The 22,942-nt window shown below is 33.7% G+C and overlaps 1 protein-coding gene across 5 annotated transcripts; it reads left to right on the forward strand.

The window, feature by feature from the left end:
• Nucleotides 1–314: 314 nt before the first annotated feature.
• Nucleotides 315–22,391, forward strand: LOC134856975 (uncharacterized). 5 transcript variants are annotated; one of them, XM_063873286.1, is made up of 5 exons: nt 2,044–2,167; nt 2,500–2,699; nt 4,799–4,872; nt 7,181–7,279; nt 22,001–22,386. In XM_063873286.1, exons 2-5 carry the CDS (start codon nt 2,600–2,602, stop codon nt 22,040–22,042), a joined length of 315 nt encoding a protein of 104 aa, XP_063729356.1. In that variant the 5' UTR covers nt 2,044–2,167; nt 2,500–2,599; the 3' UTR covers nt 22,043–22,386. The 5 variants fall into 5 exon arrangements, with proteins under 5 accessions (XP_063729359.1, XP_063729356.1, XP_063729355.1 ...); XM_063873285.1 differs by having other exon boundaries at nt 2,056–2,167; nt 2,494–2,699; nt 22,001–22,387; XM_063873288.1 differs by lacking the exon at nt 2,044–2,167 and adding an exon at nt 2,227–2,248 and having other exon boundaries at nt 22,001–22,387.
• The last annotated feature ends 551 nt before the right edge of the window (nt 22,392–22,942 follow it).

Raw genomic sequence — 22,942 nt, forward strand, 5'->3', positions numbered from 1 at the left:
TGGCTTAAACGCCAAAATGTACAGCCTGATTTATCTCGGAAAATCAAAATGTGGATCTCATCACGACTGAGAGAAACAAATTCTTGAGCTCAGAATACAATTTAAAGCTCAGTTACAGTCACCGCCTTCGATTTACTAAGATTTGTAGCTCAAGATGCTTTCAAAGGCTTTAAAAAATGAACTCTTAGCAGTATGTTTTTTAGCGTTTCATCAAATACGAAAACGCACAAAAAACGTAACGTTACTACTGAATCCTTTTTTTTTGCGTTTTCAGCATCTTGTTTTCAAAATCAATGAACATAAGCAGTTTCTTTAAAGAACCACCAATCAATTAGTAATAAAATTCGTCCAGTGGAAAAGAGGTGATAAAAATCAATTTCGTAGATTCATCCAAAAAAACACACTTTCATCCACTTTCAATAGCTGAAAAACTGCCGGCTTGATCTTTTTTAACAGCTTACGGTGCAAAATATGTCCCAAACAAACTCATTTCTACCATCAACATATTACTTGCTATACGTTGGGATAACTATAGTTTTATTGTTGCAGTTGTCAGTATCGGAATTGCTACGTAAGTTGAAACCAAAAAACCCTATCATTAACTAAGTTCCGAATCTGCAAACGTTTTCATTTCATGCTTGGCTCCAACTTTTTAACTCTCTAGTCTATGTCTGTTTAAACACCAAAATTTCCAACCAATTTTTTCAGAATTTGTAAATAATTAACTTATTCATGACTGATCTAATCAAACTCTCGTGCTTAAATTAAAAAGCTGAGCGCATTTAAAGTCACCGCGTTCGGTTTTTAATAACAGTTGTTTGCGATTTTTTTAAAAAAAAAACGAGGAAATTAAACCTCTTTTTGACTTTCTTGACAATTCGAATTCATCAAGACAAATTTGCGTTTTCTTTATTTTGTTTTCATAAGTAATGTATATAAGCTTTGGAATAAGTATAAACTGTTTTACCACGATTTTTTTATAGCACCACTATATGGAAATATTTTGGGAAAAACTGCATTTTTTCCAAAAAAATAGTCCTCATTTCGAAAATGTTTGCTGAAGACTCGACTTTCATAACGAGAGGAAAGTCGACAAAGCTGTTCAGAAAACCGGGCTTCGTCAAAAAATTATAGCGCACGCCACTAATCAGCAAGAGTCATGGCAAAGATAGGACGTAAAATGCAGCAATTGGAGGGCAAATGTAGCAAGCAAAGGTAAAGCGTGCAGCAATCGGAGATTTTGATTCCAGAAACTTTTTTGTCACCTTGGATGGTAAACTTCGGCATTGTTTGTAGAGGTTATTGCGCTGATTTGTCATTGAATCGCCACTGTCGCAAGTCTAAGATTTCCCCCTGATGACGTTCCGGGTCATAGAGACAATCATTTAAGCTGGTACCCAAAAATTATCATTCTTACCAATTTGCCCATGCCTATATTTCCGGGTTGGTCTAAATTATAAAGCTGCTCTATGCAGGTTTTATATAAGCTTGATTCACACCGTACAAATTAATTTTGATTTGACAACTTTATACGGCTTTTTAGGTGAAACCTGGATGTAACTTAAACTTTATACAGAAGATTAACCTTTTTTTAACAGTTATTAGACTTATTTTCGAAAAAGTATGTTTTTTATTGTTCTGATAATTTGATAATTTGATGTTTTTCTTGCAGTTGAAGTTTATGCTAAACCCATAATACTATATTCGTATCATTACTCGAATTTGAGCGCTGATTACCAACCCAGTAAATTAGTTCAGTAGGTACTTTTCTTGTATCTTTTTTTAGATATAATATATACGTGCAGGTCTGAATGCATGTTTTTCTTCTCTTATGTATTCATGTGTATTGGCGCAGAAGGAACTCTTGTGAAAAGAAGACCTCTTGGAAAAAAGGCTATTAGAAGTGGCGCCCTTTCCACTTGCCAACAGTGTCGCATTGGCAAGCGTCCATCTGCTGACTGCTTTTGAATTACATAGTTCATTAAAAAAATACCAAAGCCTATCTCAATCAGAGCGGAGATTCTGTTCCTTTTGAAATGTCATTGGTCGTTTGTTTTCTGTCGCATTTAGCCCAATTACTACAGCGTTGGCCCATATTGAGTAAACGGCGAAAACTGACTCCATCTACTAATAGGCAGAGAGCTGCAATTTTACTACACCTGAAAAAGTATTTATATTTACACGCTCATATAATTTTGAACTTGCAAACAAACCGGCTACTTTATGATACCAATATATTATAACAATGGTCTAATAAAACAATAAACAGGAATTTTTTGCTCCAATAAAATGCTTTTTTAAGTAAGAGATTTTTATCAACCGATTAAGAAACTATTCCACATCTAAGGGGTTCTATTTTTTTTGGGTAGGGCTCAAATAATAATAAAAACAGGCGGACTGATTTGATGATATCTTATGTTTGAGACGTGTTTGCCGCAAAAGAAAAACAAAATTAATCAGGTGGAAAAGAGGCGATAAAAAGAAGTTTTCAAGTTCAAGTCAAAAACCACTCTTATGTGATTCGATTCAATTTCAACAACTGGAAAATTGCCAGCTTGGTTTTTTAAACAACTATTCAGTTCAGCTTGAGTTACACATTATGGCCCAAACAAAATTACTTTTACTATCAAGTTATTACTCGCTGTACATTGGAACAACTATAATTTTACTGTTGCAGTTCTCAGTATCGGAATCGCTACGTAAGTTGAAACAAAAAACTCTATAAATGAATGTTTTTCAGATTCTCACAATCTGAATCGTTGGCTCTTCATACAATCAGATTCTCTTCATACAATCGTTGGCTCCTATTTTTCCAAACTGCGTTGAGGTGGTCAAAACAGGTGTCGGTTGTATGGGTCAACCGTTATTCGACTTTTTCAGTCGAACGATGTCCGCTGTCGACTTTGTCATCCATTGTCACACTTTTTTCGACCTCGGATCGTTTTTAGTCAAGGTTGATTGAACCTGGTTGACTTTTGGCTACTCTGTTTCAAAGAATGAGCAGTTTATTGTGAGTTTAATTCAAGAAACTGCTCTAGAAACGGGAGAAAGCTCAAATGCCGACCCATATGCCGATTCAGGTGACCCAAAAAACTTAAATGTGTTTGATTATGTCCGATGTATGTATGTATGTATGTATGTATGTATGTATGTATGTATGTAAGCATATAGATATGTATGTATGTATATATGTTTGCAGGTATGTATGTATGTATGTATGTATGTATGTATGTATGTATGTATGTATATATGTATGTATGTATGTATGTATGTATGTATGTATGTATGTATGTATGTATGTATGTATGAATGTATGTATGTATGTATGTATGTATGTTTGTATGTACGTATGTATGTATGTATAATTGTATGTATGCATGTTTGTGTGTATATATGTTACTCCCCTGATGACTAATGAGCAACTTTCATGATTTCAAAATCACAAATGCGCAAAACCATTTTAACTTTTTTCCACGAAATTTGATTTTTTGAATTATTTTCAGATCATCTTTTTGAAGCAATGAAAATTTTAATTTATAATTTTTTCTTCAGTCATTTTTTGATTGAACTGTAGTTTAATTAATTTTTGATTTCAGCATTAGAAAAGTCCTGAATTTTTCAACTTTTTGATCCATTCTTCTCGATGGAGTTGTCAAAGTTTTGGTTGTTTCAAACTTTTGTCGCTCTTTTTTTCCAATATGGTCAGAACACCTTTGTTTTTCAGTATGTTTATTACCATTTCAAGGTAAAAGAAAAACCAATTAAGTCAATAAAACTGGCTTTTCAAGCAATTCAATTGTGAAGGATCGCAGTTTTTGATATATAAGAAAAATTGAAGATTTTTTTCTTCTGAATGGTTTCATTTTGCACAATTTTTTTTTCTGAAATCAAATTATTTTGTTTTGAATCAAAATAAGTCTCCGCTAATAGTTAGTAGTTTCCGTTAGTGGAATTTTCAAATGTATAATAGCATAATCACTAATAGCATTAAAAAAATTGTTTCTTGAACACGCTTCTCAATTTTTATATCGAATTTTTAAAAGTTGGAAAAAACTTTTGGTTTGATGGACATCATCATTGGACCTATATCCGTTTTTTATCCAAAGTATATACATTAGAAACAACTCTTTCACATTTATATTTTCAATTAATCTTAGCCCCAACAATTAGAAAAAAATAGTCGTTCACTAACACTCACAAAAGATGAGAAAAAATTAGTAGTTCACTAACGCTCACAACAATCAATTAGTTTTTTAGCTGAGTCAATATGGTGCAACTTATTTAGCAAAACTTGGGCCAAAATACAATCATTTTTTTCTTGTTTAACCTAACAATAGTTACGACTGAACTACCGGATCAAATGCGGATGAAAAATTTATTAAGAGAGCCCAACAAAGTTTGAAAAGAAATTTTTAAAATTTCGATGGTTTATATGAACCATTTATTATCATTTAAAAAGGAGATTTTTTAATTTGTAAAAATGACATTTTTTTGCTATTAAACAAAAATACATTTCTCTATAAAAACATTAGAAGATTACACCCTTCGTAAAATTTGCCGCAATGCATAAGAGGCTGACTTCGTTATAATTGGGTCAGTTATTGATCCGGTAGTTCTGGCACTATTTTTGTTTGGGTAAAAAACCAAAAATGATCTGTTTTGGCCTAAATTTTGGTTCCAAATTTCGGCAAAATTTTCCATTGTTTTAATAGTGTACCTCAATCTACAAAAAAGGATCAACTTACGTGGGAAAAAAACTTCTAAATGAACTGAACTGATGAGACATGTGAATTTTTAGAGCGTGGCAGCAAACATTTCCTAACAGTCGACAAACGGGACAGGACTAAAGAATGGTTCATAGGCAAAAGAAACGTAAGTCATTATAATTTCGAAAATTCACCCAATCGTTCGCCAATAAGTCATGCTCCCTCGCAAATCAAAGTCATGCTCCCTCGGCAAATCCTCGATCATCATGTTTCGACCTATCATCTTAAACTTGTTTAAAACTTTCAAATGTCAAATTTTAATTTGGGCCAAAACTGCTACTCTGCAGTTCCTTTGACAACATTTACCAAAATTGACCGAAAAAGTCTTTAGGGGAGGCTGCGGAAATAACTTGGATGGGGTTTCAAGGCAACTGCGGAAAATCAATTTTGACGTCTTTATAAAAGTTCAACAAAATCAAGTTGTTTGACAACCCCATCCCTATATGCTGTTCTCGGGCCCTCTCCCATTATTTTTAAGCAAAATCATTGAGAAAACTTTGGACTCGCCCCTGTCATGGTGGTATAATTGTGATAAAAAGAAATAAGTGAACCAATTAGGGCAGTGTGGTTAGACGAAAACTCAGATAAAATGAAGATTTTTTTCAAAAAATTTTATTTATTTTTTTAAAGTTATACTGATTGACAAGGAGTTGTCGACCGGCATACTAGCATATATGTCCGTTAGTATGCCCATGCAAAAGCACGTAGTTTGGCAATTCGCTATTTAAACTTTTGTTTCCTCAAAACTGCATTTTTATCAGAGTGCTTTTAGCCAATCTTTTATAAGTGCGGAAAAAATTTTTTTTCCTTTACAAATCAAGTAATTTTCGAAACTAACAAAAAATTTAGGCTTATTTGTTTTTCATCTGAATGCACACTCCCTCCTAAATTATGCAAATATCGCATGCCAATAGGTACACATGCTAATCGCTACATCCCCGATACAGACAGTGAACTTAATAAGCAATCAGTACAGCAAACAAAGCTGAAGCAAGACACCACTTAGAAGAAAATTATTAGCCGAATATTGAATCACTTTCGATTTGAAGGCAAGCAAATTGTATAAAAATAATACGCTTGCCGCTTAATTCGTTCAATTACACGCCAAAGTGCCTTCTTTTGTTTGTTGTTTGTTTTGCTCGTTATTAAGTTCACTCGTCTCCTTGTCGTTCACTAATACTTTTTTCCTAATTGAATTAATGAGAAAAATTGAGAAAATGAGAAAATTAATCAAAATATTTGTTTAATTATTAATTTTTATCTCCAGAAAGCTTTTATAAAATTTTTTGTCTTTTAATAATGAGAAAGCGAAGGTAAAATTTTCAATTATTATGATTCGGAAACCCGTATTTATCATCGCTATTTTGCGGACACACTCCCCGTATTGCTTCAAGAACCATTGGGATATTTCACGTGCGATCAGTTAGTTATTTTTCATAATTTGAAACTGATAAGTTTGGCCTAATATCGATTATCGCGTAACATGAGCGATAAATTATTCAAGGCAAGATTTTAATTCGACCTGAATTGAGCCCTTGAAAGAATCGTTGGACTTCAAATTGAATTTTTTTGTAACGTTCTTGAACAGTTGATCGTTAGCAACATACTCAGTGATTTAAAAAATGTTTAAACAGATTCTGAATTGTTTAAACATAGTGTAAATCATTAAACGTTTTATTTGACAACACTTGAGGTACATTGGCTGTTGAGCTAAGAATTAAGTTTTCCAGATTAGTTCTGTTTTTATTATTTTCACATGTGCACGATGGTAGTTTTTCTATAATAAAATGAAACATGTTTCGCGTTCAAACAATCAAACCATTAGTAATACAAAACATCAAATTAATTTTTTTCAGCGCTGGATCATCGATGAATTATTGCTGATTTATCGCTACAAAAATTAATCATGATATAACAATGAATCCTCGATGACGATCGATAAACGTTCAACCCAAGTAAACAACTCAGAATTACCGAACAGCTTTATTATGCTTCGATGAATCATAGGAAAACTATGAATTTAAAAAAAAACGTCTGAAACGATTTTTTATGTACTATTTGGAAGATTTTGACCAAAAAATTACGTGCGCTCGAGCAAAATTTTAGAGCCGTTCAGCAAAAACTGAATATCGCATAAAATACCAATCGGGGCTTTTGGTGGTGAAGGTTGAATTGCTGAGATTGGGGAGAAAACTGCCATCGAAAAGTGCAGATTTAATTCGGGTTAGTTATTATTTCTCGGACACTCCAAATGAAAAAAAAACGTGTTTTTCATTCGTTGCCGAGAAAATTTGGATGATGGTTTTTTTGATGCGTTGTTGACTGATTTCACTGAGCAAAATTTTAGTTTCATCTTAGAGGCCCTAGTGGCGATATGTTTTGTCATATTTGGTCTTAGTGATGGTTCGTTTTAGATGTTGCCTCTCTCTTCATCCCCTGATTGGAAAGATGAGCTGCGAGTGTGGCTGAAAGTGAATGAAAACCACCAACACAAATCCAAACTGAGACAACAGGTAAGTCTGCAGGGGTGACAATCAGTGGACATATAAACCTCATACAAAAACACCCATACAAAACTACCCAAAATACTAAACCAAAGTCCACTTGGCTCTCTCTTTTTGAGTAAGATACATGCAGAAACGACTCTAGAGGCCTTCAACTTATCGGATCATCAACCTAAAAAATGAACTTTCCTATAAATGCACTTAGTCAGAGCATCAATGATTTGATCAAAATTTGAAAAAGCAATTATGCTGATGACAAAACGCTGCATTTTTGACGAAAGCAAGCTATTGGCTCTGGAAAAATTTTGCAAAATTTAAAAAGACTAATTCACTAAGGCAAATGAACATAAATGACAACTAGAGTATCTTATTTGAAAGCATAGCAGATTGTTCCGACAGCTTCGTACCAAAAGTTCAGAAAAAATGTTTTGATTGAAAAAAACTGGGTCAAACATCAGGTAAAAAATACTTGTAACGAAATGGAAGAATATATACAGCCACTATGAGGTAAAACCATACGCTAGAAAGCAAAAAAGTTTTTGTAAAAATGAAAAAATGAACTATTTTATCGTTGGCAAGTCAACGCTTTGTCAAAACTAATCGATTAATATAAAATTCGAAAAATCACAGTAAAATAATTTTTCTAGCGTAATTTAAAAAAAAGAAATTCAAAAACTACTATCATTTCTGGATTTCAACTCCCATTTTGCATTTAAATTAACTAAAATTGATCTGAACAGCACCCACTAAAAAATTCACGAACTTAGCTCAACTTAGATAAAAAATCAATTCCAAATCTTGCAAAATTGAAAAAAAAATTTTTTTTTTTGAGCAAGCAGTTAATTTTTGAAATCGCATAAAATACAAGTTGACAAACTACTCGTCATATTAATGAATGATTCAACTGAAGGTATCAAGTATAAAAAATAGAGATAGAATGACCCGTACGATGATTGATCTTTCAACAACTTTTGATACTGCTGACCACGGCAACTTGGTTGAAAACAATGTGTAACTTATGAATTAAGGGTAAATAACAAATAACTGATTGCGAAAATTCAAAAATTGATCCCGCTTTTAGTTCTAAAGAACATGGTAATCATTTAAAAAATTACTGCCTACGGATTAGCACTAGAGTCAACTTTAGGGCCTTTTTTAAATGTCTGTAAACGAGTTGAATAATTTTCAACCTTTAAACTTAATTCCAACTCTTGTAAAAGTTTTATAAAATTTGTTGGTTTAAATGGATAATTGATTTTGAAAGACGCACAAAATCTAACTAATGAACAACTTGGCTTTCGCAGTTAATGATGCACAGTTAAAGTTTTGATTCAAGTAATGAAAATATTAGGTTTTTTAAACAACAAAAATTTAATGACCTGTATATGTCTTGATTTTCTGAAAGTTTTGAATACAGTTGATTGCAGCTTAGCTTCTTTTGAATGGTTTGAAAAATTTTAAAAAGCAAAAAACGTAACCATTTGAAAACCTGACTGATTGAGGAATATTTAATTAGTGAACATGATGAAACAAAAAATCAAAATTGTGAACAAAGTCGACCCAAACGATCAAACAAATTGTTGAAACGCCTCTAAACAAATTTGGCCTCTATCTGAAAGACGAATTGAGCTTTAACTTGCACATTTACAAATTTTAAAGAAAATTGTTTCAAAATGCATCCAATAAAACCATTTTGGTAAGATATTTACTCAAAAATAGTTTTAAGTTTTATTTTTTCCACATATATTTTTCACTTTGAAATTGCCTTAACTGGCAAAAAAAGAGAGATATTGATCAAAAAGAGATACAGATGTAAATTTAAATTTTTTTGCCAGTTAATTGCATTTCTATGAATTATGAAAGCTTATGACTGAAACTTTGAGGAGGCAGCACTTGAGTGCTAATAAATCAACGAAATAATAAGTCAAAATTTACTTGACGCATTCTTAAATGAAAACTTAAAACCAAAATATAAAACACTGAAAACTGTCTTGTAATTAGAAAAAACGAACAAAAAATTTTTTATAGGTTTTTATCTATTTCTTTCTCTGCAGTGACAACAAGATAACCAATAAGAAATAGATTTGTCAAACTATCAGCTAAAGGAAAGAAATTCTCCATCGCATACGGGCTTATACATTTGTGACAACGAGTAATTGATGAAATTTACTCAAAAACTTCAGGTGTTTAGAAAATCAACTGTTGACTTTGATGCTGCTCATGCTGCTCATGGCAATTATTTTACGATTTTTTCGATTTTACTAACAATTCAACCCTGCTTTTCATTTAACTGCAAACGATTTCACAGTAATTCAAAAAAAATTTTTTTTTTTAAATAACGTTGCATATATTGTGTACCATTGCTGTAGTTGATGACAAAATTTTATGAGTAAAGCAAGAAGGCTGAAGTCAATCAGGGCAAAAATTGATTAATCTGAATGCCCCTAACTGATCTCGAACAAACTTTGCAAAAAAATTCTCATCAACTGCAAACTTTGAACAGCCAATATCAAATATTAACTGCTCAGTTTTTTATACGAAAACAATAGGAGTAATTTAGTCAGGACTATAAAAATCATGAAAAAAAAACTGTGTTTCTTTTGAGCTATTATTTCAATGAAACCAGAGGCAGTGTGTTTTACAAAAGACTTTTTTCATCGAAATTAATGTGCAGTCCAAACATTCAGGGTTTTGTTATGATACTAAAAATTTAATGCTCGTTAATTAACCCAAATTTGCCCAAGTAGCATTTTTCAAAATCCCATCTTCATGAAAAATATGTATATGTAATATGTAATTGAAAATATTCAATTTGAGCAAAATAACGCGCGTTAATTAACCCAAAATGGCCCAGTTATCAATTTTTCAGTTCTCAAAGTTTCCGGAAAAATCATCACAGATAAAAAATTGGTAAATTTTCAGTTGAAAAACTAACATAAGCAGAAAAACTCCGCATTTTTTTGTTTAAAAATTGGGGCAAAAATATGTTTGTTCTAGCTATATCATGTATAAATTTAACTCATGGGTGAAGTATCTTACAATTTCGGTTCGGCAATATCTTTTTGAATAATTTTATATCAAACAAGATTACTCGTATCATAGCAAAGTCGTGAATGCTCTGACTGCCTTTTGAGATCTATGGAGCATTGTCCGCTTGAAACTATTGACAATTTATTTGATTTTTTTTGCAATCAATTTTGCACATGCCATATAAAAGAATAAGAGATAAATTTCGCTTCTCGTATTGCAGCAAACATGACAATAAGCCATCTTCAACTAAATTGCTACGGTTCCAAATTGCTTCAATTTCTAATTCGGATTAAATATCGGCTTATGCGTTAATAGCACAAAATTTATCGAGCGTTATTCTTAAAAGTGAGTTCAAATTGAAATCCATTTCGGATATTATGCCAAAATTCTAAATTTCTGTCAAAAAAATTCTAATTAAAAAATTTAAGTTTGTCTGTTGAAAAAAAAACAACCCGAGCATAAATTAATTGCCATTTTTTCAGTTTCTTTTGAAATTCCAAACAATAAACTAATACCGCCCAAATCATCATACTACTTTTAACTTGAAAGACTCATTTATGAAAATGAATCTTTTGATACCACAGACAATGAAAAAACTATTCAAAAATCCTGCTTCATTTGTTTTAAAGGATTTCAGTGTGTTGCTTGACATTGATTTTGATAATTTATTGTAATTTGGTGCGCGTACCTTTTTTTTTCGAAAAATCCAGTGTTATAATCATTTCCGGTGCGACAAAATAAGCTAATCCAACTTTTTTTTGAATCGTGTACCAATAGTTTAAAATGAGTTCAATCTTGATTTGATTTTCGAACTGCTCCTAACACCGTTCAGCTTGTTGATGACCATAAAAACTCATCCAGCTAACAAATAAGCTGTTATTGAAAATAATGGTGAAGTTTATAGTGTTTTGTCGTTTTTTCTAAGACTGATTATTAGGCTGACAGTTTGATCGCTGAATTTATTTTAAAACATGTGGTTGGATCCAACTGAAATTTTTCGTTATGAAAAAATTTGATGACAGTGAGAAAAAAAACAGCTTCTACCCATGGAATCTTTGCCGTATTAATATTTTTTTATCTTCAAACTCATAACTCATCATCTTCTTGTATCTACATAAAGCTTAACACCTTCAGACTGAAAAACAACTTGACTACTCGTATCAAGGCAGCAATTTGAAGATTGTGAACGCCCTCTTATGTCAATGAAAAAGTTTCTCCTTAAAAATATCCCTAAAAAGACTCTAGCAGACATAATTGGTAAAATTGGAGGAGTCAATAATTCTTCAAAGTGATTTGAAGTGTGATCTTTCAAGAATACAATAGTCTTTTTATTGAGTATGCTTGCAGGTTTCTATTTTTGTTTATAAATAGTGAAAACGATGAGAAATAATTTCGCTCTACAAAACCGTAGATAACTAAGAAATACATAGACAAGCTACAGCTCTGAGTACAGTAGAGCGTTGGCGTATCGCACACGGATAAATTCAAAAACGGGATGGATAAGGAGTTGAGTAGACATAAAATGATTAAGAAAAATTTTTTAAAAATCTGGAAGCTTTTTTCAATTTTTGTAACAGATGATTATGAAAAATTTTAAAATTGTCGTTTGAGCCAGAACTAGAGCCAATCGAATACAAAATTGTTGCTAAAACTATCAAATAAACAACGTTAAGAAAAAAGTTGAAGCAAATACTCATATACGCAAAATGTATTATTAGTTTTATTTTATTTTATTTTTACATATAAAAGGTTTAACAGTGGTGGAAAGTAGAAAGCAGAGTTTTTTTTTCAATACCTTGAGAGATCTATTGGGTGCAGGGAAGAAATTAGTGAAACTAAGCCAAAAAAATTTCTAAATTTTTAAAGTTTTCATGTTTATTTGTAAAGAGTATCATCAAAACCGTTTTCTTAAAAAAATTGCAATGACCTCAAGAAAAACTTATAAAAAAGTGATATTGTGAGCTGAAAACTTTTCTTCAAAAGAAGTAGCAATATATAACACTACTTCACAAAATTTTGTAGCAATTGCTCAAAACAAAATGCAGCAATAAAAAAAATCAGTTAAGTTTAGTCTGTTTGGAAAACATATTTTTTTGACCAAAAATCAGACCGAAAATTGCTGCATTTTATTTAAGCAATTGCTACAAAGTTTTGTGAAGTAGTGTTATATAATATTTTACTGAAAAAAATGCCAATGCAACACAAGCTGTCTTCATAGTTCTCAGGAAATTGTTTGATCATGTCTCGTATAAACATTTCTGCGACAAACTGAAAAATGCCTACTACGAGATCCCAACAAAGCTTTACGAGGTTCCAACAAATTCAAAACCAACTGCCACATATACATCGCAAATAGTCAACTTAGAAACAACATTGTCGAAAAAGAAAATGATTCACCGTTGGGTTTCTCGAGGATCAATTCTCGGGCCTCTTTGGTTTTCACTGAAGAAACAATTACCTACCAACAATAGCAAAATCGACGTACAAATAGATGCTGATATAATAGCTTCAAAACAAAAAAGAAATAATTAAAAACAATTGAATGGGAGCTAACTAAAACACCTGATTGTTCAAAAGAAAACGTATTTCGAAGCAACAGAACAAAAAACATGCATTTTGGTAACAACGCGAATTCTAGGAGTAAATGGGGTCGCAAAAGTAGTTCTCAAGTTTCATAATGACCTTTAGTCAAATTAAGCAAATAATTTAACGTAGTGTTATGGAGTACAGCACAGCAAATAAAACTGAACTCCAAAATTTAATTGATTTAAAACAAAGATTACTTTTGAAAAAACAACGTATCAGTCTGCAATCTGTTCAAAGCAAGTAAAAATAAAGACTTTGTAAGCTAATGGTACAGTTTTGACCTGATTGAAATATTAGTCTTACTTTTAATCAAAAATTTTAATTAAAAACATTAGGTTCAAATATTGAAAACAAATTCTAAAAAAATTCTACAAAAGCAAACTAACAGATAATTTTTTTGGAAGAAATCTAATATAATATCTGTACGGATAGGTTCTTATGTTTTTTTTTGTTTTTATGTTTTTTTTGCAGATTTTGTTGTTACCGTCAGAAACTCTAAGAACATTTAGATGAAAATTGTTTCTCATGTGTTGAAAAGGTAAAACGATAGTTGTTAATTCCGTCTAATTGTTAATTCCGATACAAAAGATAGTCAACTTAATCTTACAAAGTTAGCATAGAGAGTGGTTGAGAACACAATCCAAGGGTGACAGACTGTTCCAAGGACAAACACCTGCTAATCAATTAGTCTAGCACCGAGAGTGAACATTTGATTGACAGCTTCCGAAATGAGCTAAATTACTCTATACAACACTTCCCCTTCGATAATGAAACTTTAGAATGATTTCACCTGTTGATTTTAAATGACTGAAATGATTGATCATGAATGGTTGAAAGAATGACTAGCTTCATGTTTGGATATAATTTAGACCTTATAATGACGAAATTTTTAACAACTAAAAACGATCACTGAGCAGTGATACCAATTGAGTTTTGAGTCACTAATGACTTCCCCTCTCCCTGGGTTAGAACAGTTTGAACGAAAGTTTTACTATTTGTTGATGTTGGTCACTTGTTTCCCTCCTTATTTTGATTAATGAAATCAATCATTACTCCCCCCATCTTGGTGACCGCAGTTCTCTTGCGCCCGCTTCTTCTAGACGTCGTGGATGAGGTCTCGTCCTGACTATCACCCTGGCTGCTGTATGAAACCAGCCTGGCTTTCTTTGATGAGGCTCCCTTCTTCTTACTATTGGTAGACTTCGACTGGTCCCCTGGATTGGACGTTCCTTGCTCCCTTGGATGATGATGATCCAACTCACCGCCCCGTGCCGGAATGGTGTCCTGGTCACTTCCAACATCGACTTCTGTTATTGCTGTTGCTGATCGCTCTATAGGTTCATCGGGGGTGGTAGTTAATGACTGCTTAGCCCGTTTTACCGAGATAATCGGCAAGTCTTCGCTGTCTTCTGATTCCGAGCCACTATTTTCTAATCTTCGCCCGATTCTTCCCCGTTGTTTTTCCGCAAGTCGTTTTGTCAAACGATCTTTAACTGCGCGCAGAGTTGGCGGTGGTAACACTGGTTGAGTTGCTCGCTTGTTTACTTCACTCGAGGGTACCGGTAATACGGATTTAGCTGCAACTTTCAATTTCTTTGGTTTGGGCTTTGTGGCCACTCCCGATTTCCTAAGCACAACCCCATTATCTAAAGTTAGTGTATGTGTACTCTCGGATCTTACTTTAGAGTGGAGTTGTTTATACCTTTTTAGGTTTCGGTTCCCAGTTCGCTGGAACAACAATCCAGATGGTCCCTGTTGTCCAATGGGGTTTGCACTTTTAAGTAACGACGGTTCGTCGTGTTGATTGGCGGATTGGTCCTTTGTAAGACGTCTTGCATGGGTCCTGTTTTTGATATCGTATGCGATGTCTGATCTTACACTCCAGTTTGTATCGGCTGGACGGGGCATGTCTTGCGCATTTGGATCGGCGGCATCTAAACAAGCATTTTTCGTTGTTATAACCCGTGACCAATCCAGATTTTAAATCCTTACCGGCTGCGGTACATTCGGGGCACCCTTCGGCAATGGAAGCTATTGAGCGGTAAACATAAAGGTAAATATAAGGGTACCAAACATCTTTCGCTGCATCGAACATATTTGATTTCCCGTGGTGATACACATGGATTCGGTTATTAATCACTGATTGAAGGTTAATTGCAATTACTAATTTTTCATCCATCCAGACTACATTTTCCTTCACCGAAAAGTCATTAACGTTTTGGGCCTAATAGCGGTTCATTTCAGTGATTTTTTCATGGATTTCAGGATCTTGTGTAACAATAAGGTCGCGAATAGCGCTCAGCTGGGGGTCAGATACATAATTCGATTCTATGAATTTTAGATTAAATAGATCAGGTAATGAAGTAACTTTATTAACGATTTTGCAATTCCGAGGGATAATTGACATACATAATAGATTCGGGTCCACTGGTGGTACTGTTTCTCCTTTGAATTCCGAGGGTAACGAGAGAGTTGTGTTAGTGCGAATTGATCTTGTTTCTTTGGTAACAGCTTCTAGTGATACATTTGGGGGCAATTCTTCAATTTCGTCGCTACTACTATTCAAACTTGGATGTTGTTGAAGGAATTTCTGCCATTTACGCATGCTTCGATCCATTTTGGTATTTGATGCTGAAATTTGAGAATTGGATTTTGATAATTTTGAACAACTTTGTTCTGATTTAATAATAGCCCCAACCAATCCAGTGCGTATTTCGCGTAGCCGTCGGCTCAAACCACGTGTTTGAATCTGATTGGTTGATTTCCGCTTACATGTTTTTCCGCCCTCTACCGAGTCATATCGTGACGAAACTTCCAGTCTATTTATAGATTGCTTACTTTCCGCTGTACAAATTGGTCCCTTGGATTTATTGTGTCCCTTGGATGTATTAAAGCCAAGCACAGTGCGAGTTAGGTTGATCTTTGCCACCGTAAACATATTATCATACGTACTAATTGGCGTCGCATCTCTACTTGGATGACGTGATAAGTAGTCAGCCAATCCAATTTTAGCCCCTGGTTTATGTTCAATTCGAAAATCAAAGGGAATTAGTCGATCTAACCAGCGTGTTAAACGGCTAAACATCGTTTTATTTTTCTTATTATTACCATTCAAAGGGGATATTAGGGCTTTATGGTCGGTAACGATCAAAAAACTTCGGCCCAGAATGTAATTTCTGAAATATTTAGCCCCCCACACAACTGCTAACATCTCCAATTCGTTTGTTGAATATTTTTTTTCCGCTTCGTTAAGATATCGCAAGGCAAACGAAATTGGGCGCCACCCTTCTGGTCCTAACTGTTCCAACACCGCGCCGAGCCCGTTATGGCTTGCATCGCACACTATTCGAATGTCCTTGTGGATATCAAAATGTCGCAATTCAACAATGTTCGAAACTTGTTTCTTAAGATTTTCGAACGCGTTCTGGCATTCAGGTGTCCAAATGTATTCATTATTTTTGCTTGGTAGGGGTCGCAGCGGCGCAGATGATTCGGCCAATGCCGGTAGATATTTATGTAGGCTGTGGATTGACCCCATGAACGATTTTAGTTGCGGCAAAGTCCGCGGCGGCGTTAGCGCCTCTATTGGTTCTGTTTACCTAACCAATGGAGTGATTCCCTTTGGGGTTATTTTATGGCCGAGCCATTCGCATTCCCGTTGGGCGAATTTACATTTTGTTAATTTTAGGGACATATTTTCACGATCCAGTTTCTTTAAAATTTTCTCTACCGTCGCTATATGGTCTATCGCAGTTCCCTTGGTTACAACCAAAATATCGTCGATGAACGCGTGCGCCTGCGGGTATTCGGCGAGTATGCAATCCATTGCGCGTTGGAATTCCGCGGGCATAGTAGTTAGACCATAGAATCCGGTCTTCAACCGGTACGTACCCGTCGAGCGGCCTCCAATGAGAGAAAAATTGCACTGTACGCTCGTTTCAGCGTTTAACGGCAGTTGGCCATATGCGTATGTTAAATCCATTGTTGTGAAATATATGTCTCCCTGTTTTTTTTCACTAATCGTTTGCCCAACTGTGTCCATTAGTTCCTCGATATTCGGCATTTGATATTTATTCTTATGCACTTGTTAATTTACTTCCCTCGACTCGAGTGCTAACTTCACGGACCCATCCTTTTTTACTGTTATTACTATCGGGGACACAAAATATTTGTCCGAGCATTCTGTTAGTTTTTCGATATGGCCCTGTTGCAATAGTTTATCAATTTCAGCGTCCACTTTTTCTTGCAACGAAGTAACTTGGCAGTAACTTGAGCAGCTGAGAGAGTGTCGGCGTAGTAGAAGTTCTTCGGGTTTAGTGAGTGCTTGGCGACCATTCCCCATTGGAATCTGTTAATCCAAAATTCCCACATCATTGGCGGTTCCGTGCATTTCGCTGGCCAAAATCCCGTGATGCCCAGTGGATTCTTTCCCCCACCTGAGACTGCTGACTGCGCCATGTTGAAAAGGTAAAACGATAGTCCTCTAATTGTTAATTCCGATACAAAAGATAGTCAACTTAATCTTACAAAGTTAGCATAGAGAGTGGTTGAGAACACAATCCAAGGGTGACAGACTGTTCCATGGACAAACACCTGCTAATCAATTAGTCTAGCACCGAGAGTGAACATTTGATTGACAGCTTCCGAAATGAACTAAATTACTCTATACAACACATGGTTTTTACGATTTACACAATTAATAAAACTGACAAAAATTGTTTTTTTTTTCAAAGCTTCCTAGTATCCCGGGGGCTTAAAGTTGTATTGCTTAATTAGGTCATCAATTGATTAGACTAAGCTGATTTTTGATCACCAAACATATGCGAATTGTTTATTTTTTTTGTTAAATATCCTCTGCAATGAAAACTTTTGTATAATGATTGTTTTCAAAACATAAATAAATTTATTCAAAAAGAATTAAAGAATTTCGAACGTTTTCCTCGAAGTTCTCAATTTTTAGTCCTTTGACATGCTATAAGAAGTTTTAAGTGATATATTTTGCGTATATTAACGTATCAAAAAGAACAAAACACATACTTCATCTCAAATGGGAGTGATTTTTGTTTTGCTGCTTATGCTATAACAGGACAACAAATATCGCTCGTTTTTTATCCCAATTTGAGTTATAATATTCAAACTATAAGTCTCATTTTCATACTTTCATAACATTGTCAAAATTGACTACAGACAAATACCCTGTTAATTTTGAGCCCCTACCATCCAGGCAGTATAAAAAACGCGGTGTTTCAAACTCTATTCAAGCTTCTAACAGTTTTTTTCTTTTTTCGTAAATTTGTTCTTTTTATGATTTTGATCACAAATTCATTTGTAAGAGCTTCAGGAAACAGAATTCTTAGTTTGTTAACTTTGGCCTCGGCTTTAAATAGCGTCGCGATAACAAACTAAATATGGCGGAAAATTAAAAATAAAAGTACTTAGATTTTGAGTAGGAAATAGGAGTCGACTCCATAAGATTAGATGCGCTTATCGTTCTGATTTAGACACTGATACCGCATCGAGAACTTCATTCAGCAATGCTGAAACAGCTTATAGCTTTCTTGATTAATTCAGATTTATTGTTTTCTAATTGACACTGAGCTCTAGAAGGCGAAGAATCAGAACAAGCTGAATCTCCCTCTCTCTCTCTCTCTCTCTCTCTCTCTCTCCCTCTCTCTCTCTCTCTTCTCTCTCTCTCTCTCTCTCTCTCTCTCTCTCTTTTTTTTGTTAAAGTAATTTTTATGTCTCGACCTAGGTGCAATAAATTTTTTGAAATCCAAATCTTCAGAAAACGTTCAAACAAATATTTTAAAGAAATTTTCATTGATCTAAAATTGTCAATTCAAAAAAATGAATCAATTAGACTGGATGCAAGGTCATATTTTTTAACTTTAAAGTTCGGAGTTGTCTATTTTCGTTAAATCAATTAATTTCTTGCTCCATTTTGTTCCAATCAAGAATTCCAATCAAGAATTTTTGTTGGAATCACTTCATTCCGAACTTCACGATATATCAGTTCATTATTTGCCTTAATAGGAACATCTTTAAAGTTTGAATATGTTTTACAGAGAATAACACTCAGCTTAAGAACTAAAAAAGACCAAAACTGAGCCCTTGATCGAATAATGCCAACAAACAAGTGTCATTAAATCTTTTCACTTTCGCTCTTTTGGCGACAGAAACCAATTAATTTTGAATGGGCATTTCAACTACAAAAAGGCATATGGATTGATCCTGGCGAAAAAAAATTTAGATGGCGTTTTTAAAAGATCGTATTAACATGACCTGAAATTTTTTGTCTCCAAAAAGAAGAAATAAAAACTCTAAGTAGTTCGACTTCGAATGGAACTTTTTCGATGGAACAGTTTAAAGGCGACTTGTATCAGCCCGCAATGAGGTTCCATGGATAATAATGGATTTCAAGGAGTTTTCAAGGTCTGTATCTATAAAACTCTAAAATAATCGAAAGTAATGGATTATTAATTCATTATCAAACAAAAAAAAATAAGCAAAAAAGAAATCAGTTTAAACCAAAACATTCTATTATAATGGATTATAGTGGATTATAATGGATTATAAAGATTTATCATGAATCATAATTTGTTTTACACGAGAGCTTAGCTTTTCCAAAAATTTTCCGTATTGTTTCAAAACATGAACATTGAATCCGTTAAATTGAGATTTACTTTTGGCCTATACTTTTTGTTTTATTGTTTTTTTATTTTTATTTTTTCTACGTTTTTTTTTCGTTAGTTTCTTATTTGAGATATCCCACAATTAAGCATACCAATCTTACTTCCTCCACTTACCAGCCCTCCTCCCACTGTTATCCTTTTACGTACTTTAATCCCTTATTAGTCTTTGAGGGGATAAAAGGGGGGATAAAGGTGGTGGGATGAGGTAAACATTGGATTAGTTTACTTGGAAGAAGGGCGTTGAAAAGGTGCTGGATATCGTTTTGCAAAAATTAAGTAGATCGGAGTACGTATGAAAATCCAGTAGGCTGTGAGAAATGAAGAAAAAACTGCAAATTTTGTAGAAAATTTCGAAAAATTTTAGACAGAGCATACTTCAGTATAAGCGCTGGGTATCATTATCTTACAGATCGAAAAATTAATCATTTGAAAAAATGCAACTCTACAAAACTAAAAATCCCTGAAAAAAAACAAGATTTGTTTGGAAATCCGAATGCTCTGATAGTTAAGTGATGTATTTTATCATTGTATGATCTCAAAAAAGTTGTCACACACTCATGGCAAAAAACTGAAAAAAAAAATCAACGTTGAAAAAAACTGAAAAAATTGATATCTGGTTCAAACGGCAATGAGGTACTATGGATAATAATCGATTATAATCCATTTTCGTGGTCAAAAATATAGCTATTATAATCGTTTGTAATAACACTTTATGACCATACAATCAATTAGAATCCATAAGAATCCATTATTTTCAAAGAATTTAAATCTATTATTTGAAATCCAGTATAATTGCTTATAATCACAGACCTTGAAAATTCATTTTAATCGATTAGTATCCATGGAACCCCAATGCGGGCACTACATGATACGTTAAATACAAAAACGATGTAATTCGCTAATGATATTACACGGTTAAGACAAATTAACAAGCCTCATTATGATTTGAAGAACCTCTGAATTGTTATGGCAACGGAGGAATTTGAATTTTTTTTTGCAGAATAAAGTAAACGCATTTGAACAATTTTGAACTAAATGAGCAACTTAGAGATAATAATAAGATATTAGAGTATAATAATCAATCTTATCCAGGCACTCAATAGGGCGCTCCTAGCATAAGCAACCATTACACATCCAAGTGCCCAGTCACTAGAACAACAGGCACTCCTAGCATTTAAAGTTAAAGTAGTTAATTGTGGAGTTGCTCAAGTCAAGAAGGCTACCCGCACTCAGTAAAAAGAGAAAAAAAACTGATTATATTACAATTATAATCGTACTTTAAGCAAAATTATAATTAATTATAAGCTCCAATTTTAGATGTTCATAAGATTTATAATCCATTATAATGATAACATTTTTGGTGACATTTTAATAAATATAATCAATTATAATTTTTCCGAAAATCTCTTTTATTCTCTGATAATCTATTATAATAGATTATGATCCCTTTTTCTTTCAAATTAATATTTCACAGGAAAAATCAATTATAATGGATTATAATTTAGCTCTTCTGCATGAAAACAGTAAGAAGTAAGAATCAGTGAACCAGGGGCGGATCTAGGATTTCCGCAAGGGGGGTCTCTTAAGCCCTATAAAGTTTGACTAGATTGTTTCCAAGCTCTCCGAGGCATTAAAAAACCTTGTTTTGTTCAAATTTTATGCGCCACAGGCAAAATTCTGAAAAAAACGGGCCAGAAAATGCTTTTTAGGCACTTTTTGGAACAATTTGACAAAAAACTGATTTTTTTGGGCGCGCACCCCCCCCCCCCCCCCCCCCCCATCAAAATTAATATATACTAAGCACCGTTAAACCAGTGGCGCGAAAATTTCAACAGGCAAAATGTTGACGAAAATGACATAATAACCTCCACTGGGATCTCCTTTCCATTTTTTTTCAATTGAATAATTCTTTTAACATCATAAAGATAGATGCCACCGCCCCTGACCTTGACGATTAGGTTCCCGATATTAAAAACTTAACCCTTTTCAGGACAAAAAATCGTTTTTTAAAAATGCAATCAATGATTGATTTTACAAAAAAATATATCATGTGTTAATATTTATCAACCGCTATCAATAACTTTTGCAGTAACTGATTGTTTCTTACAGAGTTAGCTCATATCCAACAGTAGCGTACTGATATCTGTTTTCATTAAAGAACTGAATCGCGCGAGTTCATAGGCAAAAACTTAAGACATTAGACGCTATTTAAAACATGAATTTTACGATTTACTGGAGTTTTGTTTCAAGTGTAAAAGACGCCAGCCGATTTCCGAAGTGGGCGCTGTTGTTGTTGGTGCGGTACAAGAACCTTCTTTCAAAGCCTAAACCCAGATCATATCTGTTTAGATTTTTAACATGATTTCTACAGTTTTTTAATTCTCTTTTAGTTTTACCGCAGCTAAATTTGTTAATGTTTCAGATTCCTCCGCCGCCCATTATGATGAGGCAGATAATGAGATGAACCTACCAAGAAAATGCTTGTTGCCGATTTCTATCGACGTAGTGATTAAAAAACCGAACGCTGAAGACATGGTTGAAACATAATGGGTCCATAATCGTTTTGTACGCACTGGCAGTCGTTGTCTTCGCATATGTAACAACTCAAAGTGCACTCAACGCCGATTATTTTATGCAATTTTTTGCTTGTCCAGTGTTCTTGCAGTATTAATTAAAATCTATGTTGCTATCAATTGAAAAAACACTAGTAACTGGTGACTGTGTGATAAATAAAGAATCCAGTAGCTGAATTGTTAGGGAAGGGGAATCCTGGAAGAACGCCTACAAAATCTAGATCAGGCGCGGATCTAGAAATTCCTGACAGAAGGACTTCACCAAAGTTATCTTGAAACAAAAAAAAGATTAAAAACCGAATACATTTTTGTTCCGACCTTCGATACGAAAGTAACGGGTTATATGTTTTTTCAGACAAATTTCGACTTTTTAAATAGCCATTTTTGACGGAATTTTTAAAAGTCATTCAAAAGGTATTGTTGTCTTGAGCTTGAATTTGAAAAGATATTTCACCTGTGATAATTGTTTGTAAAGTTATGGGGGTTTAAAGATTGCCATTTTGGCCAATTTGGGACAATTAACACGTAAGCGGAGATTTAATCATCCGTCTTAGAAATTGTTCCAAATTGATTGAAAGAAGCCTATTCGCCATAAATGATTTGTTACGATGAGCAAAATTTATCCTCTTGTATTTTAAATGGAGTGTGGGGGGATGATTTTCATATAAAGTTTCAAGTTTTAGAAATTTTTTTTTAATTTTATTTTATTAAATTTATTTTTTAAAATGTTATTACTGCTCCATAAACCTTAAAAGGCAGTCAGAACATTCAGGGATTCACCATGATACGAG

Source organism: Symsagittifera roscoffensis, chromosome 1 (genome assembly GCF_963678635.1).
Source record: "Symsagittifera roscoffensis chromosome 1, txSymRosc1.1, whole genome shotgun sequence".
NCBI classification, from domain to species: Eukaryota; Metazoa; Xenacoelomorpha; order Acoela; family Convolutidae; genus Symsagittifera; species Symsagittifera roscoffensis.

Excerpts from the sequence above, each read along its gene's own strand:
- LOC134856975 (XM_063873289.1), top strand. The coding sequence starts at position 472 with ATGTCCCAAACAAACTCATTTCTACCATCAACATATTACTTGCTATAC. Across the intron at positions 4,873-7,180 it reads GGTTCATAGGCAAAAGAAAC|ATGTTGCCTCTCTCTTCATC; the intron begins GTAAGTCATTAT and ends GGTTCGTTTTAG. Across the intron at positions 7,280-22,000 it reads AATCCAAACTGAGACAACAG|ATTCCTCCGCCGCCCATTAT; the intron begins GTAAGTCTGCAG and ends TTAATGTTTCAG.